This window comes from Lissotriton vulgaris, chromosome 6 (assembly GCF_964263255.1).
Source record: "Lissotriton vulgaris chromosome 6, aLisVul1.2, whole genome shotgun sequence".
NCBI classification, from domain to species: domain Eukaryota; kingdom Metazoa; phylum Chordata; class Amphibia; order Caudata; family Salamandridae; genus Lissotriton; species Lissotriton vulgaris.
Window position 1 is genome coordinate 584256184 of NC_141694.1, and position 27405 is coordinate 584283588.

Genomic DNA, 27405 nt, shown 5'->3' on the forward strand with positions numbered 1-27405 from the left:
CCTTTAAGTCTAGTGTTGAAAGGAAATCGCCGTGTTGCAACAGTGGGAGCACTTGTTGCAGAGTGATCATATGAAAATGATCTGATTGTATGTAATGGTTGAGGGGCCTCAGCTCGAGAATGGGTCTCAGTGTCCCGTCCTTTTAGGGAATAAGAACATACAGCGAGTAAGCCCCCATTCCCTGTTCCTCTAATGGGATAAGTTGAATAGCATCTTTTTGTAGAAGTGGTAGGACTTCTTGTTGAAGCAGAGTCAGGTGATCTGTAGACCTAGGACGCTGCCTTGGTGGTATGTTTGGGGGGGTTGCTGTAAGTTCTAAGCAGTAGCAATGTTAGATAATCTGTCTCACCCACCTGTCCGTTGTGATTGAGTTTCAGACAGGCAGGAACTGTGTTAATCTGCCCCCCACAGGAGTGGAATGCTGTTGGGGGAGCAGAGGGAAGTCGCTGTTTAGTTGTGGAGAAGCGATTGCTGTTGTTACCGCGTCCTCTTCCTTTGTTATTATTGCCCCTGTATCCTCCTCTAAAATATCCTTTGTTAGAGGATGTTTGTGTTTGGGTTTTGAGAGATGTTGCAGTGTCTGCTCCAGTCTGCTTGGAGCCTCCTCTATAAAAGGAGCGACGAAAAGAACCTCTAGTCTGTGTGGATTGTAGAGCTCCCATTGACTTTGCTGTATGTTTCTTTTTCATTTTCTCCAGTGTAGTATCTACTTTTGGACCGAATAACTGGTTTTGGTAAAGGGCTGGTTCAAAATTGTGGTTTGCACCTCTTGTTTGAACCCGGAAATGCGCAGCCATGCATGTCTCCGGAGTATCTCGCTAGTATTTATAGCTCTAGCAACTGTGTCTGCGACATCTAGTGCACTTTTTATTGAGGCATTTGATATTAATTTGCCTTCTTGTATAAGCTCAGTTGCCTGATCCTTATACTGATCTGGGAGGTGCTGCATTAGTGTTTCTAATTGGTCGTAATGAGCCCTGTCATAACGTGAGAGAAGGGCTTGTGTATTGGCAATGTGCCATATATTTGTAGCTTGTGCAGCAATCCTTTTACCGGACGCATCAATGACTTTGGATTCCTTGTCAGATTGGGGCGTTTCACCAATAGTCTGTGAATTCGCTCTTTTTCTTGCATTGGACACCACCAATGAGTCTAGAAGAGGGTGTCCCTTAATATTGGTTGGGTCAGAGGGTGCAGGCCTATATTTATTTTCTATCCTTGGATTCATTACCCTAGCACACACAGGATCTTTGAATATTTCTGGAGCGTGCTTAAGGACTCCTTTGATCATGGGAAGAATGTGAGTGGATCTGTGTGATGGCTCAAAAGTATCTAACAGAAAATCCTCCTCAATGTCATCAGAGTGCATTCTAACATTGTGGTAGATGGCAGCTCTGTGTAAGAGGTGATTAAAGCCAATGCTGTCCTCTGGAGGAGAGGGCTTTGATGGGTATAACTGTGGATCCGGGATATAAGGGCACATTATGAGGTGGAAAAGTATAGACATCCTCATCTAAAAGGATATGTATTTGGGTCTGTATTCGGATCCTCCCCACCACCTAGGTCATACCCCTCGTCAGTTTGTGGTGAATGTGAGGATGCAGGAGAGGTTACAAGATAGATTTCATGTGAAATGTAAGGAGGGATAGGAGAGTAAGGAGGGGTCCAGGAGAGGGAGGGTTCATAGGGGAAGTTGCACAGTCCTTTTTGGCAGGAACCACAGGTGTAGGTGGTGTTTCTGCTGGTCTCTTCTTAGGAGGTGTAGCACCCACATGTCCAGTCTTTGGGTTTATGTCGATTTTCTTTTGTTTATGGTCTGGTCTAAACAATTCTTCCTCTTCATCCTCTACAACCTTCTTCGGCGTCGATTTTTTTCGGTTCTGACAGAGGTTGTTTTTGTCGTTTTGCCTTGGGAGGTGTTAGTGTCCTGTGGCAAAGTTCTTGGTGCCGAAGGTGTTACTTTCGGTTTGACAGGCGTGTCCGAGGGCTTCGGAATCTCGGGATCCGGCCTGGCGGGTGTAGTCACCGGAAAGGCAGTCGTCGGAGTGGAAGCTGACTTTCCCTCTTTATCTTTGGAAGTCGACGGCTTTGGAGACGAAGCGTCTTTTGACTTTGGTACCGAAGGGTCTTTCGCTTTCGGTGCCGAAAAGTCTTTCAGTTTCGGTACCGAATAGTCTTTCGGTTTCGGTACTGAAGAGTCTTTCGTTTTTGGTGCCTTAGTCTTTTGGTCTCGGTGCCGTTGGAAGTGGTGGTATCTGCATGTGTGGTTGGCTCGGCGTAGTTGTCTTCCTCGGAGCCGAGCTCTAAGTCTGGCCTTTAGGAGGGAGCGCTTGGTCTCGACTGGGCCCCTTGGGCGGAGTGCTGACCTTGCCTTTGGCTTGGGCAGTGTATGAGGTGCAAGGGCAGAGGTACTCCGAGGTTGACGTGATGGAATCGAGTCGTCAGAGTCCCCTGCCTCTGATATGATCTGGAGATCCGGCGAATCATCTTCTGGAACGAGCAGAACCTAGTCATCGAAGATATTGTCCGGCGCTGGGGCTGATCTCATCTCGTGTCGACGGGCCCTCCGATCCCGGATGGTCTTCTTCGATCGGAAGGACGCACAAGCTGTGCAGGTCGACTCGTTGTGATCCGGCGATAGACAGAGGTTGCAAACCTCGTGATGATCGCTATACGGGAATTTTGCCTGGCATTTCAGGCATTTCTTTAACGGAGTTCTTTCCATGTGGTGTAGGCCGCACGGCGTCAATAGGCCTAATGGCCCACTTTGATGAGAGCAATGCAAGTTATGTCGTCGAAAAGCCTGGTCTTCTTTGTCGAAGGTAGTTTCTTGAAGTTTGTTTGAAGTTTTGCGCTTCGAAGTTGCTGGAAAAGTTTTTCTAGCCGGAGCGGAGAAACTTCCATCCGAACCCAGTGGCGGAAAAAAACAATCTAAGGATGGAGCCGATGCCCATGCGCAGTATTGTCCAAGGGAGGAGTCACCTACATCATGACTACAAAGACTTCTCCAAGAGGACAACCTGCAATCGCCCGAGCCCAACACCAGGTGGCGATCTAATGCTCAGTGTACGATCTGCAGCTCATAAGCCTCGAACAGGAGGTTTAGAGGAAAGAGCCTGGAGCTCACTCACTCTCCTGGCAGAGGTGATGGCAACCAGGAATGCAGTCTTGAGAGTAAGGAGACGAAGAGGACAGTTATGAAGTGGCTCGAAAGGAGCACACATCAGATAGGTCAGAACAAGGTTCAAGTCCCACTGAGGCATCACGAAAGGAACAGGAGGAAACATGAGTGATGCCCTTCAAAAACCTAGGGCTGATCAGGGAGCCTTAAGAAGGCGGAAATGGCAGAAAGGTAGCCCTTTAGAGTGCCCAAAGCAGAGCCCCGCTGGGCAAGAGAATCAAGAAAGCGGAGAACCTCTGAAAGAGGGGCATAAAGGGGAACCACAGCCTTTGCTGTGCACCATGCCACAAATTTGTTCCACCTGCAGGTGTATACCGATATTGTGGAGGGACGCCTGGCTGCCAGAATCACATTACAGACTTCAGGAGGCAAGTCAAATGGCCTCAACTGCCGCCGCTCAAACTCCATGCATGTAAGTGGAGACTGGACAGGTTCAGGTGGAGGACCGTCCCCTGCTGCTGCGACAGAAGGTCCTCCTGAAGAGGCAGACAAATCGGGGGATCTACAGACATGCTGAGTAGCTCAGGATACCAGAATCTTCGTGCCCAGTCTGGAGCCACAAGGATGACTTGGGCCCGGTCGCGCTTTATCTTCTTCAGCACTCCGGGCAGAAGTCGTATAGGCAGAATACGTACAACAGACTGCAGCTCCACTCGCGGCGAAAAGCGTCTCCGAGCGAGTGCCGCCTTGGAAATTCTGATGCGCAGAACTGATGACATTGTGCGTTCTCTTCTGTGGCGAAAGATCTAACCAAGGCTCCCCCCACTGCTGAGGCCTTGCGCCATGTCCGAGTTAAGACGCCATTCGTGCTCCATCATGCACCGACGGCTGAGTTTGTCCGCCCTGGTGTTCAGGGAACCTGCCAGGTGTTGAACCAGCAGGGTCACGCCCTGATGTTCCAGCCACTGACCGAGGCGCAGAGCCTTCTGGCATAGGTTCCACGACCCAACCCCACCCTGTTTGTTGCAGTACCACATGGTGGTGGTGGTGGTGGTGGTGGTGTCCGTGAACAACTGCACTACACTCCCCCGGACAGAGGGGAGTAATGCCTTCAGGGAAAGTCGGATCGCCAGCAGCTCCAGAAGGTTGATGTGAGGCCTCTGATCTCCGCCTCTCCCATGTGGCCCCCCCCCCAGCCCAGCCCTGGAGGCACATGTTTGTCACAACTACGTGCTCCGGTTAGGGTAGGGAGAGGGATCTGCCGCTGACCCAATCGTGGTCCGTGAGCCACCACTGCAACTGTCTTGCAGTGCCCTCCGAGATCAAGGCATGGTCGGACAAGATGCCCTGATGCTGGGCCCACTGAAACTTCAGGTCCAACTGCAGAGCCCGCATCCGCCACCTGGCGTGATGCACCAGAAGGATGCAGAGGCCATCCGCCCCAGAAGCCGCAGCGTCAACCTGACCGAGACTCGGGATAACGGCTGAAAGATCGGAATCAGAGCTTGAATAATCCGAACCCGCTGTTCGGGAGTATAAACTTGAAACTGCACCGAGTCTAGAACTGCTCCGATGAAGAGGAGCTTCTGAAAGGGACACAGGTGCGACTTTGGCACATTGATGGAGAACCTCAGCAGGTGCAGGAGGTCTGCCGTAGTATGGAGGTGGCTGACAACTGTCTGGGGCGAGCCCGCCTTCAACAACCAGTCGTCGAGGTAGGGGAAGACTGAAAGCCCCAACCTGCGCAGATGAGCTGCGACCACCGCCATCACTTTCGTGAACACCCGTGGGGCGCTGGTAAGGCCGAAGGGGAGCAATGTAAACTGAAAGTGCTCGTGGCCTACCGTGAACCACAGGTAGCGCCGGATGGCCGGCAGGACGGGGATGTGGAAATAAGCGTCCTGCAAGTCCAACGCCACCATCCAGTCTCCTGGGTCTAGGGCAGTAAGACCTGAGCAAAAGTCAGCATCTTTAACTTCTCCTTCCAGAGGCAGCCGTTGACGTTACTCAGGTCCAAGATAGGGCGTAGGCCCCCTTTGCCCTTCTTGGGAACTAGAAAGTAGTGGGAACAACAACCACACCCTAATTCTGGCCCAGGAACGCGCTCAATGGCCCCCTTGGCCAAGAGGGCCGTAACTTCCTCTCGCAGAAGATCCAAGTGATCCACGACACGCGGTGGTACTGGGGTGGCATGGCTGGAGTGATCGCCTCGAAGGGGAGGGAGTAGCCCCTTCGGACGATTTGCAGCACCCACCTGTCGCAAGTGATGGTGCACCAGTGAAGGAGGTGATGGTGAACCCTGCCCCCACTGGCGTTGTATGGGCCTGAAAGCTCTGACTAGGAGGGTTTTGAGGCGGATGCTGCGGGGGTGGATGTGGACTGGCCTCGTCGTTGTCCACCGCGTTGGATGTTAGTCTGCGGCCCGTGACTGGCAGTACGTGTGGGGGCGCCCCTCCTTGTCCACGAAAGGAGCGAGGACGACGCGGTCCTGGGGCGGCACCGGGGCGACACCCAGGAGACTGGCGCCGGCGAGGTCGTATGGTCGAACTGCGATGAACCGGATGCAAAACCGGATCCGGCGGGGTCCCGGCCCGCTTGTGCTACCAGTCGGGCCCGAAGGCGCCGCGAAACCAGACTGAGTAGTGAGCGACCTCATAGCGTCGATCTCCACCTGCGTTGCGTGCTGCCCAGGGACCAGCGGGTATGGAGCAGGCCGAGAACCGCGGCAGCATCGTGCGAATGTCCGGGGTTGGGGGGGGGATTTTGGGAGTTGAAAGAGCGATGTCGCTTATTCGTCTTCTTGTGCCTCTTACCTCAGGACTTGGAGCTCGAGGAGTGGTGTCGATCCTCTGAGCCGTGATGATTTCGGCCCCTCGACCTCCTTCCGGACCGGGACCTCAAGCGGCGCGGGGCCGACTGCCGGGGCTTGATGCGCTTGCGGGACCGCCTAGCCGTCGACGTCAAGGCCCGGCAGTCTGGGCACAACTTGTCATCGTGGTCGGGCCCGAGGCAATGAAGACACCGGCAATGTGGGTCGGTAACAGATAGTCGGTTGCAGTTGACACAGGGTTTGAACCCGGGCATCCCTACCGGCACCGTCGGAGTCGTTCGACTTCGAAAAGGGATCAAAAATGATCAAAAAAGTTTAGTCAAAAAATGACTAAGGGTACCACTTTTTCCAGATCAGCGCTTGCTGGCACAGACAAAGAAGTGTCGAAAAGGTGCTTCTTAAGTGATTTGGTCAGATCAGGTTGTTTCGGTGCCAGTGGTTTAGGCATTGGCGTTTTCAGATCCGAAGTGGGTTTCGGTGCAGAAGGGGGTGGGTCGGAACCGGGTTTTGGCTTTTATCTCGAAGGTTTCGGCTTGGTGGTCGAATTGGCATGGGGGTCCTCGGACCCGGAAGTCTTATTTTGTATGCTTCGGTGCCGAGCCGGAAGGCGGAGCATCAGAAACATGGTCTTTGTGTCGACAGGGGCCCGCGCCGGGTTAGACTGGAGCCTTCTTAGGTTGATGTGGCTCTTGGAGCAAGGGAGGATATGTACTCACAATACGTTGCCCATGCGGGATTTCTTCGTCCTCGTCAGAGCCGTATTCGGATAAGGACATTGGTTCTTTTTCTTCCTAGGCTCCTATGGAGTCCTAGACCTCTTCGTCCGATTGATCTCTGAAGAGGTCCGGACTGGAGCTTGCGCAGTGGCTCTAAGTCGAGACCTCGAGCCCGACAGTCGCAAAGTGTGTTCATGGAGCGGAAAACCTTGTAAGCGTCACAGTCCTGCTCCTTGTGCACAGGAGACAAGCACAGGTTCCACACTTGGTGTGAGTCGGTGCAAGGAAACTTCGCGCGGCACCAAGGGCAGAATTTATATGGAGTACGTTCCATCTACTGCAAAGGCAGACCGACGCAGTTAGGCCCGATGGCCTTCCACGAGCTTACATATCGAAGAAGTTTTAATGGATAAGAGACACGGAGAATGGAAAAGTCTATAAAAAAAACAATATGGTCGAGATTGAGTGTCTTGCGCACGGAGGGAACCAGGAGAACCGGAGCGCAGCAATTAAAGTCCAAACCCGATGGCGGAAAAAACAATCTAACCATGGCGTTGATGCCCATGTGCACTATCATCGAAAGGAGTCACCTACCTCGTGACTGGAAAAAACGTCTTCGAAGAAAAACTGCAAACATCCAGACCCAACACTAGATGGGAGGAGTATGTGATCTACAGCTCACATTCCCAGAACATATATATTTTCCAATGCTTATAACTATTGATGAGGATTCCCTTGAGGTGAACTTATTTCCATGCAAGGTGTTTTGTTTATTTGTAACTGTGGCACACCCTGTGTGTAAAAGGACCCATCCTACTGCCCCATAGGTGAGATTGTTTTCTTTAGAACCAGTTTATCCATAGGACATGGAGTGTGGAAACAGAGGCACAGCTGTGGCATTTTGTATTTTAGTGAGTGGCAAACAAAAGTCTGACTAAACCCCCATCATTGTTCAAAATAGTGGAATAGGACTTGTGGGAAGAGTAGGCTTGTTGATGTGTCCTGCTTTTCTGGTCTGCAAAGTAATTACACATTCCCAGAAGGTGTATCTGATAGTGCATCGCCCAATGCCAAATATTTTGTGCCAGCCCAATACAAAACATATCTTTTAGCAGCAATCTAGAAGGAGAGGAAAGTCTTAAAAATATAAAAAAACAGGTATTGCTAGAATCGAATTCAGATGGTTTAAATACCTTAGCCATAACTTCTGGATCAGGATCTTCTATTGGATCAGCCCACTCAACTGTAACAACATTACCCCAGACTTTTACTTTGCCACTCATTAATCTTCTTCGGGCTTGAGCTGCGGTTTTGTGATCTTCATATTCTAGGAAGCAAAAGCCTCTGTTCTTTTTCTTGTCATCTGGTTGATGGTACAGTATGACGTCTGTGAGACCTTCTGTAAAATCAAGCATACGCATAAGCCCAGTCCTTCGCTAGCGCTCTGAGACCGAACGGTGAGTTATGCGCTATACAAAAATAAATACATAGACATAGACATTCCAGCATTTACTTTTTTCATAAATGCCAGAAATTAATTAAAAAGAACAAGTTACCCACATGTTGTAAATCCTTCTGGTTCATATTCAAACAGCAGATTGCTTTCCTTGGAATACTGTAGGAAACTGGCTCTATATATACCACATCAAAATGAGGAAGAGTGTGTATAGAGTTCAGGTGACCCCCAGAGGTAGGCAGATGTTAAAGGTAGAGAGAACCTTACTCTCTATTTCTGGTAGAGTGGTCGAGCAGTAAGGCAGTATCAGAGGAAAGTGTTAAGCATTTGATGTACATACTTAGTCAGCAAATAAATTCACACACTCAAAGACTGAACTCTAGACCAATTGTTTTTGTATAAAAATGTATACTGCTTATTTTTAGAACCAAGCAAGCCTGGCACAGATAAGCATTAAATACTTTTCAGCAATAAGTTGCTGAATATAGAACAGTTTGTGCAATAGAATTTGTACTTTGTCTGATTTACAGGGGATGCAGTAGGTGGCACACTTAGCAAATACAGTACATTGAAATGAATTGTCTTTTTCAGTAAATTACAGGTAAGTTACTTTTTACGTTACTTTAACTCCGTGCTGGATACCTAGATTCGGGAATGGGACATTTCCTGCAAACAGGTAAGTAAATATGTTTTGGTCATTTGTTCAATTTTTAAAGAATATATTTTTAGATTTCAAAACTCCACACAAACTCCTAGGGTTAATGTCAGGGCAAATGGGGAAAAAGTAGCACAAAAAGGTGCACCCTCAGCTGCACTGGGGCAGCTGGGTGCAGAGTGCAGTTTCAACATCGGGCACAGTGTTTTCTATGGAAAACCTCTGGTTTGCAAAAGCACTGCAGGCAGGGAGAATAAGGACTTCTGGGTGCGACCACCACTTCGAGAGGTTTGGGCACACAAAGCTGTGGGGAGTCTGGTGCAGGGGTGCATTTTGGGGTCGGATCTTATCAGCTCCTGGTCGCGGTTAGGGTGGCATTCTGGAATTAGTCTGCAGGCGTCGGCTGGATGCTTGAGGCTGGTCAGGGGTTGCCGGATCTCTGGTTAGGATCGCCGGGGTGACCGCCGCGTGGTGTATTTCCACTCAAGCTCGGGCCAGGTTTGGCGGGTGCTGAGTGGGCTGGATTCGTGGTTTCTGGCTGCTGCCAGAGGTTGTGTTTGGACAAATCCAGTGTTCACAGGAGAAGCAGTCTTTGGATGTTAAGGCAGGCAGGTTCTCCGGGGCTTTCAAGGTTGCTGACTGCAGGACACACCGGGATTTCGCAGAAGCAGGTTCGAATAAAGACACGCCTGTAGAGCTGGGGCTTAAGACAGTGGGCGTCTTCCTCATTTTAGCTCGGTCCTTTTCTTTCTCTTTTGTACCTACTGCTATGTTATTTTGTTTACCGAGACTCCCATTCCGACTTGGGAATGATACAAGCTATGGGAATCTATGAAAGTTACCAATACTGGAGAACCAAAGTTAAAGGTATGTAGGAAAATGCTGCTTACCAGTATGCATTTGTGCATAGATCGCCACCTAGTGTTGGGCCCGGATGTTTGCAGTTTGTTTTTGTCCTGCAAAGTTCTTTGGAAGTTACGAGATAGGAGACTACTCCTTTGGACCACATTGCGCATGGGCATCAGCTCCATCCTCAGATTGTTTTTCGCCATTAGGGAAATGATGGAGCTTTGCAAGATAAGGAAGTATGTCCATGTAAGCTGTATCTAATTAAGATAATACTGGAACAGACACAGGTAGCCGGGTGGGCGTGTGTAACTCTGCAGCTCTACATGCCAAGAACAGATGCATACTGGTAAGTAGCATTTTCCGTTTGAGGCATATGAGCTGCAGATTACACACTGTGCATAGATTGTATAGCAGTACCCACTCTTAACGGGGACCACCCCTATCTGTTGCAGTAGTTTGAAATAATGTTTTGAGAACAGACTGGCCCACATTAGCTTGTTGTTTGGTTTGCACATCTACACAATAGTGTTTTGTGAATGTGTGCGGAGTAGACCATGTAGCTGCTCTGCAGATGTCATCTAGGGGAATGTTTCCTAAAAATGCCATTGAAGCCCCTATTTTCCTTGTAGAGTGGGCTTTAGGAGTAACAGATAACGTACGTTTAGCTTTGTGGTAGCAAATCTGTAGGCATTTGACAATCCATGTAGCTATCCCAGATTTTGATACAGGATTACCCTTGTGTGGTGGTGAGAAAGACAAAAAGTTGTTTGGTCTTACGAAAGGGTTGTGTTCTCTCGATGTAGTATAGCAATGCTCATTTGACATCTAGGGTATGAAGAGCTCTTTCTGCTACTGTCTGTGGCTGCGAGAAGAAAACGGGCAGTTCCACCGATTGAGATGGAAGGGAGAAATGACCTTGGGCAGGAATTTTGGATTAGTACGGAGAACAACCGTTTCTTGCAAATGCATCATAATAAGTTCTTGTATGGTTAGTGCTTGTAGTTCACTAACTCTCTGCAGAGAAGTAATAGCTACTAGGAACGCAACCTTCCATGTTAAAAATTGTAGTTCACATTTATGTAAAGGTCGAAGCCGTGTGAGAACAATGAACAATAGTTACTTACCTGTAAGGATTAGTTACTTACCTGTAATCCTAGTTCTCATCCAGGGGTATACTCATCAAAATCATAATCTATGAATAATCCCCGCCAATGTGCGGGATCCCGGAGCATATAGAAAATACATATAAATATATATGTATAAATATGTGAAACATAATTGCAGCCTAAAAAACATTTTCTAACTGGCAAAAGTGCCGCAAAATTACATAAATTAGTATACATACAGTAGTACCCTTCCAAACCCTAAGGAAGAAAGAGCAGAAAACATTTGTATACAACAATGCTTTATTGCCATAGGAAAACCTGTAATTGCAGGCATTTGCCAGTAGGCTGCAGTAGAGTATAAAGCAAACAGAGAAAACTGACACCTTGCCTTTAAGGCATTAGAGTAGGGGTACCGTGCCTTTAAGACCTGAAGGCAACCCCCTGCTCCCATGGTGCACCACAGGTGACAGTTGGGTCAGTTCTTTTTGGAGGTGAATAACACCTGAGGAGATCCATAATAAAACATCTCATAACTTAGTAACTTTGCTCGTCCGGGGAGGTGGGCGGGAGCTTATGACTTTGATGAGTATACCCCTGGATGAGAACTAGGATTACAGGTAAGTAACTAATCCTTCTCATCCAGGGGATACTCATCAATAGTCATAATCTATGAATAGATTAGCAAGCTCATACCCAAAGTCTTGCGGACGAGCAAGAAGTGTAAAAACTTCACAGAAAAGTTAAGACATATATTGACAATACATCTTAAGCAAACAAGTTCCTTAAAGAGGCCTGCCCTACTCTGGCATCGGCCTGAGTATCTGAGTCCAGGCAATAATGACGGGTAAACGTATGGACAGACCGCCAAGTTGCCGCTTTACAAATTTCAGAGATAGGAACATTACGAAGGAGAGCTGTAGTGGAAGCTTTCCCTCTTGTAGAATGTGCATGTGGTCTACCCTGCAAGGTTTTGTTAGCTAGTTGATAAGCAAAAGCTATACAGGAGACAATCCAGCGAGAAATTGACCGTTTGGAAGCTGACAGACCAGTATTAGTACTGCCATAGTTAACAAAAAGCCGGTCAGACTTTCTCAGAGGCAGGGTTTTTGACAGGTAAAACTTCAGGACCCTCCGGAGATCAAGGGAGTGTAATGACCTCTCAGGGGGAGTGGAAGGATTAGGAAAAAAAGGTAGGTAAGGTAATAGACTGGTTGATATGAAAGTCTGAAACCACCTTAGGCAGGAACTTGGGTGTGTTCTTAAAACCACCCTATTGGCATGAAAAACTGTGTAAGGTTCCTTGCAACACAAGGCCTGGATTTCGCTGACCCTACGGGCAGAGGTAATCGCCACTAAAAAAGCAGCTTTCCAGGTCAAGTGCTGCAAAGAGGCCTTATGGATAGGCTCGAAAGGAGCACTCATCAGCTTAGCCAGTACAATATTCAGCTCCCAGGGAGGAGAGGGAGACCTCACCGGTGGGAAGACTTTTTTCAGGCCTTCTAGGAAATCCTTAACTACAGGCATAAGGAAGAAAGATGTCTGATCGTGAGACTTCCTATATGCTGTGATGGCAGCTAAATGAACCCTGATGGGGAGATATTTCAAGCCTGATCTTGCTAAATGCAAAAGGTATGGAAGAATCACCTGCTCTTGGCCATGTACCGGGTCAAGAGAATGCTCACGACACCATATGAAAAACCTCTTCCACTTGAAAGCATAAGACTTCCTAGTGGAGGGTCGCTTTGATTCTTTAAGAATAGTCATGCAGTCTGCTGGAAGGTCTAGATGTCCATACTGGATGACCTCAGGAGCCATACCGTCAAGCGAAGGGAAGGAAGGTTGGGGTGCAACACCCTCCCCTGGTCTTTGGTCAGCAAGTCTGGACGGCATGGTAGGCGCCGGTGAGGAACCTCCGACATCTGAAGGAGATCGGGGTACCACCACTGGCGTGGCCACTCTGGTGCTATCAGGATCATTCTGGTGTTGGTCCTGTAGAACTTCTGGATCACTGCCGGGATCAGAGGCAGGGGGGGAAAGGCGTAGAGTAACGTTTGAGACCAGCTGATCAAAAGGCCATTCCCCAGTGATCCCTGTTGGGGGAACCTGGACGCGAAGACGGGGCATTTTGCGTTGTCCGCGTCTGCGAACAGGTCTACGTCTGGTACGCCCCGACACCGAAAAACTTCTTGAGCCACTTCCTCGTTGAGCACCCAATCGTGCGCTTCGACGAAGATTCTGCTGAGGCAGTCTGCTTGGACGTTTTGAATTCCTGGTAGATGAACTGCCACGACGGACAGGCCTCTTGCTAGGAGCCAGTGCCAGATGGCTTGTGCTTCCAGAGACAAGACTCTTGACCTTGTGCCTCCCTGCTTGTTCAGATAGAACATCGTTGTTGTGTTGTCCGTCTGAATCTGGAGGTGTTTGGTGCGCAGGGCAGGATAAAGAGACTTGAGAGCAAGATGGACTGCTCGCAGCTCCAGGAAGTTTATATGGTAGCCTTGCTCTATCTCGGACCAAAGGCCTTGAACTTGGAGTTGGTCCATGTGAGCACCCCAGCCTTGGAGGGAGGCATCCGTGACAATTGACTGAGATGGAGGAGGATGATGAAACGGAACTCCTCGTAGAAGATTGGATCGTTTCAACCACCATCTGATCGAGTCCCTGGCTCCTTGAGGAAGCAGGACTCGGTCTTCCCACTGATCCGATCTTTGAGACCACTGATCCTCGAGGGCTTGTTGCAGAGGTCTCATGTGAAGGCGAGCATTGGGCACAATGTAAATGCATGATGCCATCAATCCCAGCAGAGAGGACACTTGTCTGGCTGTTGGGGCCTGATTGTCCAGAAGAAGGCGAGCCTTCAGAAGCATAGATGACAACCTCTCTTCCGAAGGACACACGCTTGCCTGAAGTGAGTCCAGAGAAGCACCCAGGTAGTGGATCCGCTGGGAGGGGTTGAGAACTGATTTCTTCAGATTGACATGAAGACCCAACGACTTCATCAGTTTGAGGCAGAACGAGAGATGGTTCTGAAGCAGAGACGGAGTGGAGCTCTTCAACAACCAATCGTCTAGATATGGATAGACGAAGATCTTTCTTTTGCGGAGAAAAGCAGCCACCACCGCCATGCATTTTGAGAATGTCCGAGGTGCAGATTTAAGGCCAAACGGCAGTACTCAATATTGGTAGTGACGATGTCCGATCTGAAATCTTAGAAACTTCCGATGTTTGATGGACACTGGTATGTGGAAGTAGGCGTCCTGCAAGTCGATGGCACACATCCAGTCCCCCTGGTGTAGGTGTGGGAAGATCTGGTGCAGGGCAAGCTTACGGAACTTTTCTTTTCGTATGAACTTGTTTAACCTTCGAAGGTCTAGGATGGGTCTGTATTCTTTGACAGATCCTCGTTTTTGAACCAGGAAATATCGTGAGTACACTCCTTGATTTCTGTGAATCAAGGGAACCTCTTCTATGGCCATTTTCTCTAGAAGGACGGAGACTTCGTCTTGTAGCAATTGAGTCTTGTAACGTGGAAGATGTTGCAACTGGGGAAACAGCTGAGGAGGAGGGGATTTGAACTTCAGCAAGTAACCATGCTGCACAATACTCAGCACCCATCTGTCTTTTGTAATGGATTGCCACTCTGTCAGATGATGAGAAACACTCCCTCCCACCGGAGTGGTGAACAGACTTGGAGGAAGCAATGGCTCAGGGCTTAGGAGGTTGTTTTGAGTGGAACTGTTGTCTGGTATTGCCACCTCTTCCTCTGCCAGGACGACGCTGCTGGAACTGCGTCTTCTGTTGCGACTGGGTCTGCCACTGAAGGGTTTGAACCCTCTGTTGGAAGGCCTTTCGGTCACCTTGGCGAAAGCGTTTCTTTAACTCCTTGCGCTTCTCTAATCCCACAGCTTTGACGGTGTCCATTTCAGCTTTCATTTTGGACATTTCGTCGTCCGCGTGTGGACCAAACAGGGATTTCCCATTGAAGGGCAAATTCAAAATCTTCTTCTGGGCATCTGGTTTGAGCCCTGTTAGGCGGAGCCAGGCTGACCGACGGGAACAAATGCCACTTGAGTAGCCATGAGCTGCAAGATCTGAGGCATCAACTGCGGCGCTAATAACTTGATTGGCTACCAGGCCTCCCTCCTGCAAAGTCTCCAGAAAATCTTGGCGATCTTCCTTGGGGAGCTTGTCTGTAAAACGAGTCATGGAGTCCCAAAGAGACCTGCCCTACCTTCCAAGTAAGGCAGAGGCACTCGCCACCTTCATAAAGGAAGAAGAGGTGTTGCATACCTTCCATCCAAAAGAGTCCATAAGCTTGCTATCTTTTTCAGGTGGTACTGAGGAAGACGTAGAGCCTGCATGGGACTTCATGGCAGCCGCCACAATGATAGAATCCGCAGGAGGATCCGATCTAAGGAACAAGGGATCCTCTGCAGGGGCCTTATACTTTTTGGCAATTCGAGATGGAACAGATCCCACCACTGCTGGTGTGAGGAATGTAGCCATAGCTGGTTCTAGGAGGCCAGGGACCAGGGGAAGTAGAGGCCTGGGCGCTGTACGATGACGGAGGGTATCAAAGATCACTGAAGTGGGAACCACTGGAGTGGTCAGCGTGATATTAAGCTTTGTTGCTCCTCTGACTAATACATCTGAGAAAGTCGCGAGGTCATCAATCGGAGAGACTCGGGAAGGTGGCGTAGAGGAATAGGTCGGAGAATAATCTCGGTAAGAAGACCTAGTTGATGACGACCTTGTGGAAGACCTTGTACGTCGCCTCCTATGGGACCTGTCACGATTCCTGTTGTGACTGTCCCTAGATCTAGACCGATGTCTTGATGGAGACCTTGGTCTTGGCCTGACTGGAGATTTGGATCTTGGTCTTGGCCTGACTGGAGATTTGGATCTTGGTCTTGGCCTGACTGGAGATTTGGATCTGGCAGGTGTCTTTGACCGCACTGGAGAACGTGATCTGACTCGCGATCTCGGTCTGGGTGACCTCCTGGGGCTCCGAGGAGATCTAGCTGGAGTCTTCGCCTTAGAAGGTGAATATGTACGGGAGTAGTCCGAGCCCGGACTACTCTGTCCAGATACAGCCCCTTGAGGATGAGAAATCAAGCTGCCCCCTGATTTGGGCGTAGATTCTGGAGAAACCTGCACAATGTTCAAGCCAGGAGATGACGATTTTCCTCCTGAAGACTTTGAACCCGGTGACTCCACCTCTGCAGTCATTTCATCCCTCGACGGCGAGATCCTCGACGTCGAAGAAGTCTGGGTAGCTAACGGCGTTGAGCGGTGTCTTGAATCACGCCGTGAAGAGACCGACAGAGCCTCGACGTCGATCCGGAGACCTCGACGTCGATCTCCCTCGACGTCTATCCGGAGACCTCGACGTCGATCAGGTTGAGGTACTTCATGACGTCGAGTCGACGACGTTGCTCGACGTCGTCTCAACGATGACCTTCCTCGACGTCGAGTCGACGGCGACCTTTCCTGAAGTCGCCTCGGCGTCGACCTCCTTGACGTCGAAGGATGGGATCTGACAGTCCCTCTCGACGGCGGCCCGCTTGCCAGCGGCGACCTAGATGCCGTCCTAACTCGACGCCGATCCCTCCCGGGGTGGCGGAGAGTGTCTCGACGTCGACGGAAGCCTCGACGTCGACGGAGACTTCGAAGTAGCAGCAGCCATGGACTTCGAGCCCGAAGCATGGTGCCTCGACGCCGTCTTGACTGCGGCGGAGATCTTCGACGTCGTGAAGATGATCTGGGCCTTTTCGACGGCGTCCTCGACGTCGACGGAGATCTTCGACCTTCATTCCTCTTTCTGGAGACAGGAGAGGTGGAATGACGCCGTTTTTGGGCATGCTTGCTTGTAGGAGACGATCTAGGGGCTGAGGGAGCACCCACCTGGTGACTCTTGTCCATCTCCTGCATGGCATGAAGTCGAATCCTCTCCCTGTCGCGAAGAGTCTGACTTTTAAATTTTCTACAATGATGGCACTGATCAGGAATGTGTGAAGATGGAAGACACACAATACACACAGAGTGTGGATCATTTAGAGCCATCTTTTTGTCACAAGGACATTTCCTAAAAAGAGCAGGCATTCTGACAGGAAATTCCTATGGGTTACCACAGAAAAATAAATCAGAAGCCTTATTTATTCAAAAAATGTCGAATAATCTGAGAAAACTCTCTCAAAAAACCAATTTCAGTTGAAAACTGAAGAGCTCAAGCTCCAGGATCCTCACAGAAGGAGCCGGAAAAAAGAACTGACCCAACTGTCACCTTTGGTGCACCATGGGAGCAGGGGGTTGCCTTCAGGTCTTAAAGGCACAGTACCCCTACTCTAATGCCTTAAAGGCAAGGTGTCAGTTTTCTCTGTTTGCTTTATACTCTACTGCAGCCTACTGGCAAATGCCTGCAATTACAGGTTTTCCTATGGTAATAAAGCATTGTTGTATACAAATGTTTTCTGATCTTTCTTCCTTAGGGTTTGGAAGGGTACTATGTATGTATACTAATTTATGTAATTTTGCGGCACTTTTGCCAGTTAGAAAATGTTTTTTAGGCTGCAATTATATGTTTCACATATTTATACATATATATTTATATGTATTTTCTATATGCTCCGGGATCCCGCACATGGGTGGGGATTATTCATAGATTATGACTATTGATGAGTATCCCCTGGATGAGAATCTGTGGTTCTTCAGTATTGGTGTCTTTCATAGATTCACATGCCTGAATCATTGCCCCTCGTCGGAGTGAGAGTACCACGGTATATAAAAAAGCAATAATATGCCTGTTATGACCAAAAAACATTGGTAATAACCAACCAGGAAGTAAAGTAGCCTTCAGCTACAGGAGCAAAAGCTCCCACACTCATGACTATCCTAGTCATTATGTATAAGCCAAACTGTGAGAAGTTGGCCTGATATTCAGTGTTCACTATGTATCAGTCCAAACAACCCTTATGGTGATTGGTTGTAAGTCAACCGGTAGACCAGCTATCCTAGTAGCATGGACAAGAGCAGTCTTCGGGCTAAACTCTAGAGGGCGTGTTAAGCCAGCTGTTATACCATCACATATACCCCTTGAACACCAAGTGAAAGGACACCACACAAGTGTTATGAAAATAAACAGTGTATTTATTTAGATCACAACAGCCCTGTACTCTTTATGAGGACAGGGTACTAAGCACACAACAAAACTCTTACGAAAATACTTTAAGTTGCACAATTTACACAAATGCCCGAGGGGCACGGAAAACCATATACTATGGAAGTGGAATGCGAAATTACTAGCAGGTAAGTACTGGACTAATAGGCTTTGGAATCGCTAGGACTACGTTACTGAACCTTCAGATTACTAGTAGGAGGCCTAGGGGACTCGGGTGCAGAGTGTGCACTCTCACGCGGGATGCGGGACAAAGTCTATGGAGGCTAGTAAAAGCAAAGTTAGTGTTCTCAGGCGAACCCGACTAGGTAGGTGAAAAACGAAAGTGGATCTGGACCCTTGGATAGTGAGGCTATGCTGGGGCACCGAAATGCCGAAGTTACCTAGCCCAGGAGCTGCGGCTGCATAGGTCTGAAAAGGCGTCGGGAATCCTCGTTGACGAACCAGGAGCCTGAAAGAAGGAGTTGCTGGCAGGCGACCAGTGAAGATTGTTCGGTGGATCCAAGCCTGGATCGAAGATGGAAGACACCTGTAAGCAGAGGGGACCAAGTTCTTAATCACTAGCCAGTGATCAGATGGGCACCAGGATGGCACCGGATGGAGTCACCTCGACCAGGTGAGTGGGCGACGCTGGGCTCTGCAGTCTCACGGACCAGGAGGCGTTGTCGGTGACCAGGATGGAGGTGCGAGCTGTCCCACGATGGTTGATGCTGTCGACGTCGCTGGACCCAGGATTGGGGCAACAAGTCTTGGCAAATTCAAGCCCACGCGGTGGACCTAAAATGGGGTCTGGAGTGGACCAGGAGGGTCCGGGGTGCTCCTCTTTTGGAAGGGAGCAAGGGCCAGTCTGGAGCAACCAGACTAGCAGTGGTGATGTCGTCGGTCGTCGTCGGGAAGGCCACAAGCCAGCGGCTAGTAGCCAGACAACGCGGTGAGCAGCCAAAAAGCAGAAGGGCCCCACGCAGATCTCGTGGAGAATGGGGGGCTGAACTTCAGTGCTGGAGCTGCTCAGGGTCGGGGCTTCTCGGACCCCAAAGCACTCACCAGAGGATCCCTCGGCGGTCGTGCTGGATAGAAGTCGTGCAGTTCTGATGATGGCCGGTCCCTCGAGGGCTCGTCGCACCTACGGTTCTCAGCTTAGCTGTAGAGGTAGGTAGAGGTCAGAGGTGCCAGGGAAGCCGGGTCTCGTCGAACTGGTCAGCCGGATTCCGGAGGAAGGACGTGCAGCAAACCGCAGAGTTCTTAGATGGTGCCTGCGGATGCAGGGTGACTACTCCTTAGCCACAAGGGAGAAATCTTGAGAAGAAGTCGAGAGTTCCTTTTGTAGAAAGTAGTTTCTTGATTCAAAGATGATCTAATTTGGAAGGGTCCCCGCTCCTGCCTTTATCCTAAAGAAAGAGGTGGGTACGCGACTAGGTCATGCCCTAGGGGTGGGGACCAGGAAGGAAGGTGGTTACACCCCTCTCCCATGCCGGACTCTCCCCATCTCAGGGGCTGGTGCGCCCCTGGAACTGGTTCTAGCCGGCAGATGCGTAGTGAGCACCGGGGTGCCACTTGCAGTCACGTTCCTGTAAAGCCCTGCCTACCCAGGATACACAAAACCCTATATGGGATGGTGCTAGCACCGCCCTTGACAGGAAACCCTTTGTCCAAGCTCCCCTCGCTGGAAGGACTCCCAGCTGCAGGGTGTGAGAAGGTGGCCTGATATGCAGTGGTCACTATTCTAGTGAACACTATGTATCAGTCCAGCAACCCTTATTGATGATTGGTTGTAAGTCAACCTTATAGACCAGCTATCCTAGTAGCGTGGATACGAGCAGTCTAAGGCTAAAGACTCGAGAGGGCGTGTTAAGCCAGCTGTTATACCACATATACCCCTTGAACACCAAGTGAAAGGACACCACACAAGTGTTATGAAAATAAACAGTTATTTATTAAAGATCACAACAGCCCTGTACTCTTTATGAGGACAGGGTACTAAGCACAAACCAAATCTCTTACAAAAATACTTAAGTTAGCACAGTATATACAAATGCCCGAGGGGCACGGAAAACCATATACTTGAAAAGTGAAATGCGAAATTACTAGCAGGTAAGTACAGTACTAATAGCCTTTGGAATCGCTAGGACTTGACTATAGAATCGTTAGATTACTTCTAGGAGACCCAGGGGACTCGGGTGCAGTGTGTGCACTCTCACGCGAGATGCGGGACAAAGTCTATGGTAGCTAGAATTTGCAAAGTTAGTGGTCTCGGGCGAACCCGACCTGGTAGGGAGAAAACGAAAGTAGATTCTGACCCTTGGATAGTGAGGCTATGCTGGGGCACCGAAATGCCGAAGTTACCTAGCCCAGGAGCTGCATAGGACTCAAAAGACGTCGGGAATCCTCGTTGACGGACCAGGAGCCTGGAAGAAAGAAGTTGCTGGCAGGCGACCAGTGAAGAAAGTTCGGTGGATCCAAGCCTGGATCGATGGAAGATGACACCTGAAAGCAGAGGGGACCAAGTTCGAGACTACTAGCCAGTAGTCCGTGGGCACCAGGAGGGCACCGGATGGTAGCCACCTCGACAAGGCGTGTGGGTGACGCTGGGCTCGGAGATCTCACGGACCAGGAGGCGTTGTCGGCGACCAGGAAGGAGGATCGAGCTGTCCCACGAAGATAGAAGCTGTCGGCGTCGCTGGACCCAGGATTGGGCAACAAAGCCTTGGCAAATTCAAGCCCACGCGGTGGACCTAAAATGGCGTCTGGAGTGGACCAGGAGGGTCCGGGGTGCCTCTCTTCAAGAAGGAAGCAAGGGCCAGTCTGGAGCAACCAGACCAGCAGCAGTGATGTCGTCGGGCGTCGTTCAGAAGGCCACAAGCCAGCCGGCTAGTAGTCAAACAACGCGGTGCACAGCAAACAGCAGAAGGGCCCCACGCAGATCGTGGAGATGCTGGGAGGCTGATCTTGGGTGCTGGAGCTGCGCAGGGTCGGGGCTTCTCGGACCCCAAAGCACTCACCCGTGGAGGACACGGTGGGCTTGCAGTAAAGATGTCGTGCAGTCTTGGCGATCGTCGGTCCCTCGAGGTCTCGTCGCACTCACGGTTCTCAGTTTGGCTGTAGAGGTGAGTAGAGGTCAGAGGTGCCAGGGAAGCCGGGTCTCGTCGAGCTGGGTCGTCGGATTCGTGATGAAGGACTTGCAGCAGACCGCAGTGTTCTTTAGGATGGTGCCCGCTTGATGCAGGGTGACTACTCCTTAGCCACAAGGGAGAATCTTGAAGAAGAAATCGTGAAGTCCTTTCGAAGAAAGTCGTGTCTTGATTCCAAAGATGATCTAATTTTAACAGGGGGCCCGCTCCCATCTTTATACTAAAAAAGGGGGCTGACCCGGTGACTAGGTCCTGCCTATGGGTGGGACTGGGAGGGGGGTGGTTACACCCCTCTCCCATGCCGGACTTCCCCAGGCCAGGGGCTGGTGTGCCCCTGGAACTGGTTCAGACTGGCCTATGCGTAGTGAGCACCGGGGTGCCACTCAGCAGTCACCTTCCTGTAAAGCCCTGCCTACCCAGGATACACAAAACCATGTCTGGGACGGTGCTAGCACCGCCCCTGACAGGAAACCCTTTGTCCAGGCTCCCCTCGCTGGAAGGACTCCCAGCTGCAGGGGGTCAGACTCGTGTCTGTGGTGGCAGCATCCATTTTGTGGAGCTGAGGCTTCAGTTAACTTTAACCGGGGTTCACAGTTACATACATGTCGTGTCCCTCTAGAAGGGTGGAATGCTAACCCCGTCGCCAGAATTGGCGAGGGGTTAGTATTCCAATTCGTATGACACCTTACTCGACATGTTTTGATAAAGCAATACCAAAGTTAGCATTTAACCGCGAGGATTATAATGCACTTAAGAGTATATGGTATGCGATATCATGGAACAGCTATTAGGACTTGGTTCCGCAAGCTGCAGACAGGCTCAGCTCATGCCAGAGCACCATCTCACCCGATTCCAAGCACTCTGCCTTCAGGATTGTCAAGGCCTGCCATAGGAGTGACTGATAGGAATCTGTGTGTCCATTTTAGGGTTAGGTATAGGTATACTACACCTACAGCAAAGCGTGGTTACACGACTTTGCCCCAGCTGTCATGCAGCCAGTTGTGTCAAATTTAAGAGGCTAGCCAGGGGTGGCATAATACATGCTGCAGCCCCTGGCAGCCCTGGGTACACCCATGCCCTGAGTTACAGGGTCTGATAGGGTGGCCCAGTACCAATTGGAAATGTACCTAGGGTACATGGAATCCATTTTACAGAGAGAGCAGTAGGCCTGGGGTCCTGATTGGCAGGGCCCCAGGTCGACTATGTCAAAAACCAGCTAAAACACAGGGCAAAAAGTTGGGGGCAACCATAGTCAGGAGGTACCTTCCTACACAGGGGGTCAGACTTGTGTCTGTGGTGGCAGCATCCATTTTGTGATGCTGAGGCTTGAGTTAACTTTAACCGGGGTTCACAGTTACATACATGTTGTGTCCCTCTAGAAGGGTGGAATGCTAACCCCGTCGCCAGAATTGGCGAGGGGTTAGTATTCCAATTCGTTTGACACCTTACTCGACATGTTTTGCTAAAGCGATACCAAAGATAGCATTTAACCGCGAGGATTATAATGCACTTAAGAGTATATGGTATGCGTTATCATGAAACAGCTATTAGGACTTGGTTCCGCAAGCTGCAAACGGGCTCAGCTCATGCCAGAGCACCATCTCACACGATTCCAAGCACTCTGCCTTTTATTTTATTTATTTATTTATTTTTAGAGTTTTCTATAGCGCGAACTTGAACCGATTAGGTTATCAGAACGCTTTACATAGCACCAGTTCCGTTACATGTTATCACAGCAGTTTACATAGAATCAGTTACGTTACACATTTCAGGAGCACGTTTCTTTTTGTTCTAGTGAGTAGGGTTATCTCTTCACACGGGGGAAGGGATACACCTGGCTATATTCCAACAGTCACACAGGCGACTAGTCGTTACAGCTATAACTCTAAACACAGGGAGGACAGAACAAAAGTCCAGAAGTCCAGGAGAGAAGGTGGGAGCCCAGGTGGGAGATGAAGCAAAGGGAAGAAACATTTGAGGATCATCCACGGGGAAAAGGGTTAAGGATGAGGGAGTGGGAGGAGGGCTAGAGTCCAGAACAACTGTCTGACAACAGCAGCAGGGTGTCGGTCAGGACAGAACAGAAGACAAGAAGTCCACGAGAGAAGGTGGAAGCCCAGGTGGGAAATGAAGTTGGAGGCCAGCCACAGGTGCGACGCCATCTTGGAGAGCCTGCGGTCATCCGGCTCGGTGGGCGTGAGAGTGCGCAAGGTGGTGGAGGTGTTGGTGAGGTCCCGCGTTGGCCATGGGGCGCTGCCCAGGCATGTTAAGAGCAGGCCGCACGTGGCGGCTATCTTCGCTCTGCGGTCACTGGCGGCCGCCATCTTAGGTCCAGGCTAGTTGCAAGGAGGGTGGTGCGAGGGGGAGCCGCCGCAGCACTAGGGGCCAGTTGTGCACCCCCTGCCCAGATATGTTAGCGGGAGGCTCCGCTGGGAATCAGCGAGCAGCCAGCGACCCTCCCTCCCGGGTTGTTGTCGTCGGGTGGGCACCTCCCAATAAGGCACTGCAAATGTCCGGTAGATCGTAGAGGTAGATGCAGGCGAGGGTCACTGCCAGGGATCCTTGAAGAGGGCTCACCCCGCAGGTATGAGACACAGAGAGAGCTTGCGGGGTCGCCTATGGGAGAGGCAGTAAGCGCTGGGGCCACATGGTCAAGTAGAGGCGCCGACCGATAGTTGCAAGCCACACCCGGCTGCCATTTTAAGGTCAGGCAGGCGTGGGAAGGCAGATTGTAACCGGGGCCGCCCCCGGTGTTTTGCCGCTACAGAAGCCCCCGGAGACTATCCTCAACTAGAGGCAGCCCCTGCGTCCCTCAGATTTCGCCCGTCAAGCGTACCTCCCACAGAGAGTTGAGGTCATCGGCGCTCTCATCAAGGCTCCGGCCGCCATTTTGCCCGCGGCCGTCCTCTCCTCGCGTCTCCTCACAGATCCAGCCGCTACAGCGGCACCAGGGGCGATCGGAGCAGCCCCGCCGGTGCCCTGCACCTTCCGCTTCCTATGGGTGCCGAAAACAGCCCCCGGGCCACTGGGGAACCGCCAAACCAAGCTCCCGAGCAGCGCCGGGAGCCGAGATGGATCACGACCGCCCGGCTCGGCTCCGCCCCTTGACTTCAGGATTGTCAAGGCCTGCCATAGGAGTGACTGATAGGAATCTGTGTACCAGGAAGTAAAGTAGCCCTCAGCTACAGGAGCAAAAGCTCCCACACTCATGACTATCCTAGTCATTATGTATAGACCAAACTGCAGCCAATCAGGCGACAGCACCCACAAGAATGTTCTCCCCAGAGGCTCAGGCTCTCAGATTTTCTCGCACAGGAGTGAAACCAACATAATTGCCTGAGGGAGCCTCCGAGGGGAGGTGGGCGGGTTGCATGTGAATCTATGAAAGACGCCAATACTGGAGAACCACAGATTACAGGAAAGTAACTATTGTTCTTCTCCAGTATTTGGGGTGTCTTTCATAGATTCACATGCCTGAATCAGAATAGATAGCAGTACACATAACCTAATGCTCATAGACGCTAACAGTATCATAGTATACATGCATAATGATAAAATGCAAGACATGGTAAAACGTCTAAGAAAGAGCATAGAGGAGGCGGGAGAACAGAGGCTCACCTTATTGGAAAAGATTGCGAAGAACTGCTCTTCCCACCGAAGCATCTGCATCACTTGCTGAGTCCAGACAGTAGTCCCTCGTGAACGTGTGCCGGCTGGACCACGTTGCAGCTCTGCAGATTTGCAGAAGAGGCACCCCAGCGAACAGGGCAGTGGAAGAGGAGACTGCCCTGATAGAATGCGCTCTTGGTAAGGCCTTCAAGGGTCTTCCTGCCTGTTGATGACAGAGTCCAATTGTTGACGAGGCCCATCTAGCAATAGTCTGTTTGGACACTGCACAGCCTTGGCGCAGTCTGTCATAGGCCACAAACAACTGATCTGTCTTGCGCAAAGCTGATGTTCTTGAAAGATAAAACTTGAGGCATCTCCTGATGTACAAAGAGTACAATGCTCGCTCAGCCGGTGTTTGTGGATTTGGAAAAAATGTCTTGAGGATTACCGGCTCATTTAAATGAAAGTCCGATGGGACCTTGGGCATGTACCTTGGATTGGTACGTAGTACCACCGAATCAGAGGTAAATTGTAAAAAGGGCGGTTTAGACGTGAATGCCTGAATGTCACTGACCCTTCTGGTAGATGTTAAAGCCAATAACAAGGAGACTTTCCAAGTAATAAACTTAAGGTCAACCTTATGTATCTGCTCAAAGGGGTTACGCATGAGCTGGGCTAGCACCACATTCAAATGCCAAGCAGGTGGCGGTTGTCGAATCGGAGGAAACATACGAAATAGACCCTTGAAAAATTGCTGGATAATTCTTGAAGAAAACAGAGTTCGATCTGTCATGACTGAATCGGGGAAATGGCTGCCAGAAATACTTTCAGGGTTGAATGCGCCAAACCCGATCTAGCCAGTTGCAGGAAGAAGGGTAATATTTGCTCTGGTCTAGCATGAATGGGATGTAGATCAACAGTCTGGCACCAGGCACAGAAACGCTTCCACTTGAGTTTGTAGGTCTTAATCGTTGATGGTGCTTTGGCGTTAGCCAGCACCTCTTGACAATCGTGAGGAATGTCTAAGTGGGCGAATTGTGTTGAGGAGCGAAGCTGACAATTTCAGAGAAACTGGGTCCGGATGGTACACTTTGCCCCTCTGAACTGTCAGGACATTCGGTATTCGAGGCAGTTGTATTGGCCTGCACTCCGGGAGGAGGAGAAGCTCGGTGAACCAATATTGCCGGGGCCACCTTGGAGCAATCAGGATTAGACGACATGGTTGACTCCTCATCTTCCTGATGATCTTGGGAATTAACGGAATTGGCGGAAAAGCGTATGCAAATATTCGACACCAATTCATCGAAAGGGCATCCCCGCACAAGTCTTTGTGGGGAATCCAGCTTGCAAAGCGTTGGCATTTCCGGTTCTGAGCTGTTGCAAACAAATCCAGGTCGGGATGACCCCACTCTCGGAATATCTGATCCAGGGATGGTTGATGCAGTTCCCATTCGTGATTGCTTCCGGCGGACCTGCTGAGTGAGTCCGCTAGGACATTGGCAAGCCATGGGACATGGACCGCCGACAGATTGATGTTGTGATCCAGGGCCAAATTCCAAATCTCCTGCGCCTGATGTGACAACCGGGCCGATCTTGTGCCTCCCTGCTTGTTCAGGTAATGCATGCTGGTTGTGTAGTCCGTTTTTATCAACACCGTAGAGCCCTCCAAGATCAGATGGGCGCCCCAGCCCTCCAGAGAAGCATCCGTGGTCACGATAAATCTGGGTCCTTCTGTCAGGAATACACATCCCACCTGCAGGTTGCCATCTTGCCCCCACCACTGGATGGAGTTTCTCATCTGAGGAGTTATGTTGATGACGTCCTCGAATGAGCCTGTTACTTGCACCCACTGACTACTGAGTTCCTCTTGCAAGGGTCTCATTTACAGGCGACAGTTGGGGGTGAGAGGAATACAGGACGAGATCATCCAGAGGAAAGACTTGGAACTTGCGAACAGAAACGCACTTTCTTGTTAGCAGTGATGAGGACATCTTGCCAAACTTCACCTGCCTTTCTTTTGATATGAACACTTGGGCGAGTTTGTGTCCAGGGTGGCTCCCAAGAACGACTTCCTCTGTGATTGAGTCAGGTGAGACTTTTTGAAATTCACCGAAAAATCCAGGCTCTGGAATAGTGATACAAAAGGGGGTGGTGATGGACGGAGCATCTGAATCAATCAAACACTCACACCCAGTCAAAGGATCTGGGGTTAATCCATCACCTTTCTTTAGCCCACTCTGCCACCCCAGTTCAGACATGGCTATATGCAAATCAGTCTGACCCTGTGCCTCATGGGAATAGTCCAGCCCGAACTGCCAAGCCATGTCTTCCCTGGACCGGAAACAAGCTTCCGAGGACCGGTTTCTGGCATTCCAGCCGTCTTCAGCCCGGCTTGCTTGAATCCAGTGGCAAAGTGAGCAAGGGACTCACGTCTGAGCATACCCTGCCACACATATGGCGGCCAAAAGCGGTACAAAAGGGGGTGGTGATGGACGGAGCATCTGAATCAATCAAACACTCACACCCAGTCAAAGGATCTGGGTTTAATCCATCACCGTTCTTTAGCCCACTCTGCCACCCCAGTTCAGACATGGCTATATGGAAATCAGTCTGACCCTATGCCTCATGGGAAAAGTCCCGCCCGAACTGCCAAGCCATGTCTTCCCTGGACCGGAAACAAGCTTCCGAGGACCGGTTTCTGGCATTCCAGTCTTCAGCCTGGCTTGCTTGAATCCTTTTTGAAATTCACCGAAAAACCAAG

At 50.3% G+C, this 27405-nt stretch overlaps 1 protein-coding gene across 7 annotated transcripts in view; it reads right to left on the reverse strand.

The window, feature by feature from the left end:
• Positions 1-27405, reverse strand: part of SYNCRIP (synaptotagmin binding cytoplasmic RNA interacting protein) — a 640060-nt gene that overhangs the window by 162123 nt on the left and 450532 nt on the right. For all 7 annotated transcript variants that reach the window (XM_086926591.1, XM_086926592.1, XM_086926590.1 and 4 more), the window contains exon 8: positions 7861-8066. In XM_086926591.1, the coding sequence (XP_086782717.1) occupies positions 7861-8066 (206 nt within the window). The remainder of the gene's footprint in view (positions 1-7860; positions 8067-27405) is intronic.